The 3,932-nt window shown below is 39.3% G+C and overlaps 1 protein-coding gene across 1 annotated transcript in view; it reads left to right on the forward strand.

Annotated features, from left to right (window-relative positions):
* The window catches only part of LOC109540180 (ATP-binding cassette sub-family G member 8), a gene marked incomplete in the record, with an annotated part of 13,105 nt that overhangs the window by 3,420 nt on the left and 5,753 nt on the right, over positions 1-3,932 (forward strand). The window contains 3 exon segments of the mRNA XM_048668115.1: positions 426-557; positions 758-901; positions 1,377-1,530. Of these exon segments, the coding sequence (XP_048524072.1) occupies positions 426-557; positions 758-901; positions 1,377-1,530 (430 nt within the window).

Raw genomic sequence — 3,932 nt, forward strand, 5'->3', positions numbered from 1 at the left:
CCCCCCCCTGAATTTAAAGCTGGATCCGCCCCTGGATATACCCGACGAAATTCTTCTGTGACTCACTGTTAATAGCCAGATCTTAGATGCGAGTCTCATTTAAAATAAGGCAAATATTCGTTTGCATTCGTTCCGTTCGTCCAATGAGAGCAAATGCGCGCTTACCTTCTTGCCGCTATTTCCTTTAAGGTAAGCTCGCGCTCCTATGGAAGAACAGAACAAATGGAAATAAAAATTTGCCCGATTTTAAACGAGAAAACCCAGCTAAAAGATCTTAAACCTCCGATCCGTATGTGCATGTGTGGCTTTGCTCATTTAAAATCGGGCAAATGTTCTTCAACGTTCGTTCCGTTGGTCCGATGCGCACAAATCTGCGCTGGACAACACAGTGCTTTGTTTTGAATGGATTTTTCGATCATTTGCAGGCAAAATTTGAATTCGGATTTTACGGACAGCGCTTTGGGATCGACCGATAAAAGCCCATTGCCGTATGGCAATTTTCAGTTGCGAGACACAACCGTGCAGTCCATTTTATCCCATCCCAGATATGGACCGAAGTAAGTAGAATCTTCACGCAATATTAAAAAACATGTTGACTATCAAACTTTTTATACGATCACTGTTAAATTGAGGGCGCAAAATGAAAATTTTCGAGCAAAAAACGAATCAGTTGGCTTCGACTGCCAGCTGCTCTCGCCTCAAATGCTGTTAAACTGGTGCATTGTTGAGGATGCAAGCTGATTTTGCTGTTATCTAGGTCGACTTTGGGTTCGAACATGTACACTTATCTGAAATTCGGCCTGCCCAGAGTGTTTCCCCCTAACCACAATGGCTCCACGCGATCGGGCAGGAACACTCCGCAACATTTCACCAGAAATGCCTCCACAAGACCGAAAATGAGGTGAGAGTTTGGGGCTTTAAACCAACTATTGATAGCGATTAAATGTTACAATGCCCATTGTGCAACAATGCGGTTTGACCTGGTTTGTGCCATGCAGAGATCTTCCTTAGTTCAGATTAGTGTTTTCACTGCTGAATAATTACGCCTGCAGCCTGTTGCCGCATGCACATGTTTCGCCATTAAGGCACCTAATTTTGCCGTTTTGTGTGTGTTTTTTTTAATTAATTTTAGTCAATCGAAACACTCTAATCTGTTTCCGAATGAGCGAGTTTTGGAAGCTCATTGCATTCAAATTGAATTTTCAATCGTCTGTGACTTCATCAGCCAAACTGGGAACATGAATTACTCATCCACACGCCAACTGTGTAAAGCGTTTTAATTAATCGGCTTGGTGTTTGTGCGTTTTAATATTAATCATATGAACTCAACTTTTTCTTTGTCTTTGTCCTGCTGGTAATTGAGATGGGAATTTCAGGAGCCAGAAAATGAGCAGTCGAGGCCCTCGTGAAGGTTCCTCAGGGTACGACAGCAGCGACAACGAAACCAATAATCAATACAAACACAACAGGAAGTACCGATCGGACCCGGACTTCCGCATGCAGAACGCCCATCCTTCCTACCATCAGCAGGTAAGACACACCTAGAAAATTACTGAAACACTTGTGATTTTTCGATCAATTTTTCAAATCGCGGTTCACAACTGAAGAAGGAAACGCAGTTGAAGATGAAGCGGAGCGAATTATGGCAAAGGTCTTGGGGAAGCATTTTTTTGCCCAAAATCTATAGTTTTAAGATTTTATTAAGATCTCGAACAAAAAAATTTCTGGTAGTTTTCATACCGAGGCACTCAAGAATTCCTCCGGTTGCTTGATGACGAGTAAATTCATATGAACTTGCTGTATTTGAGTTTTTCAGCACGGTAATGTAAAAGTTTGCTCCAAATTCCCCGGTTTCAAATGGGGCATATTTCGATTTTTTTTTGCAGAGTTCGACTTAAGAACACGAAATTGCCAGTAGCTCGCTTATGATGAATTTTGGGCAAAAACTGACCAGCGCATTTTTTCTGGAGAATTTCCTTCCAAATCCAGTAGTGTTAACGAAAGTTCGCTATTGTCCTCGGTTTTAGACAAATTAGGTTTTTTAAGAAAAAAACATCGATTTTTTTTCGGTTGGACTTTCGCTTTTATTGAATGCAACACGCGCATTATTTGGTTTTCTTTCGTGCTCATTTACCATTACATTTAATCTTAGATAATTCCTGGTTTTGATTTATTTTCCTGACTGCGTGTAATTGTTATTACATTTTTTTCTTTCCTGGGTTTCAGTCAAAATGTGAAATAAAAATGTTTATATCGTTTATTTCATATTACGTATTCATATAGACGGAAAGGTGCCTGAGATTAACACGATCTTTGACGCGTCCGATGATGCCAAAAGTTTAATTTTTTCTTCAATATACACAGCGTTCGGCTGCAAAAGATTGATAAGAGATTTTCCGGGAAACACGCCCAAAGTCTTTTTTAAAACCTGTTTCCCCCTGTAAACTTAACGATTTTATTGAGCTCTGACAAGTTTTCAGAACTGAAAGTTTTTTTAAACCGAGTTCAACTCTCAAGTGGTTATTTTTCATTTGAATAAAACGTCTTCGGACCATCAGTCGCGCGCGTATCGACATGGCGTTGACTATTTTGGCAAAAAACGTGGGGCGGCGCTGATTTTTCCAAAAAAACGAATTTTCCCCTTATTGCTTGCTAAATTCCGACCGAAAAATCGTTCTTGGCTTTTCTTCGTACGAAACCTCATTTTCGAGTAAAATTCAAAATCGCGTTAATGCACGTTTCAGTTCTCTCGCACATCAACAGTTACTTTAATTCAAACTTTGAAATTAGTGTAAATCGAAATTAATTAAAATAATTTGCACACGTTAATATGCTAAGGAAAGTCCAACTGCGACTCACTAAAGTCAATCGTGAATAATTTCAAAGTTTGAACTAAAATAACTGGTTGGTCTGCGGGCTTGAAGATGTGCATTAACACGATTTTTATTTTTTTCCTCGAAAGTGGTGCGTTCTACCGGAAAAAGCCAAGAGAGGTTTTTTGTTTGCAATTGAACAAGCAATCAACCAGTATAATAATTTTTTTGCTGCATCAGTGGCGCACCATTTTTATCAAAAATATTGAATGTCATGTCGGGACGCACGCCGCTGACAAATAAAAATATTTTATTCTAGGACATAATGGCCATTCTGTAGCTGTTAACATCTGCAAATTTTCATTGAAATATCTCGAACGGTTCCGGATTTATTAATATTTTTTTAGTCTTAACGATCAAAACTTTTTGTTCCCAATCTCAGTGAGAGGGCTCTTGAACACCCTGTACACCAGCTGTTGGTGATTTCGAATAAATCGCCTTATTTACTTACTTTAAACCGTCGGGTTTCTAAATCTTTTAAAATTATTTTGAGTCAATGTGAGTTTTTTCGGTAAACTTCGCTTGCAACTCGTACCTAATTTAACGGGTTGCGCTAACGCGCGACCTTAAATTGCTATTTACGATTTAAGGATAAGCGCGTGGTTCCACCCTACATACCATCACTTATGTGCAAGGATATGCCCAATTTAACTCCCAACTTTGCGCATTTATTTGCCAAACCGGTAAAGCTGATTGTATGTGATTTATTTATTTTTTCTGTAATTCTACGCCATTAACCCACCGACCTTTTTAGAACTGGAAAAGTGCTTGCAAAACCGCCCAAGTTGGAAAATTCAATTACACAATTTGTCTGTTTCGATCGCTATCTGTTGCAAACATCTGCAAGCAAAATTGGGAAACTCTTTGGGCTTTTGTTCCTTTGAATGTCGAGCGCATCCTGTGCTTAATCGATGTTCGAATGGGCTGATCTTTAATGTGTTTTCCATAGACGGATGGATAAATTGCCCAACCACCTGCGGAAGTTAATGGCTCGGAAAATTGCGCTTTATTTTCATGAATTCCAAATCAAAATTCATTCCTGGGTTTCAGTCATTTATT

Source organism: Dendroctonus ponderosae, unplaced genomic scaffold (assembly GCF_020466585.1).
Source record: "Dendroctonus ponderosae isolate FM_Combo_2020 unplaced genomic scaffold, Dpon_F_20191213v2 Dpon_F_20191213_7, whole genome shotgun sequence".
Taxonomy (NCBI): Eukaryota; Metazoa; Arthropoda; class Insecta; order Coleoptera; family Curculionidae; genus Dendroctonus; species Dendroctonus ponderosae.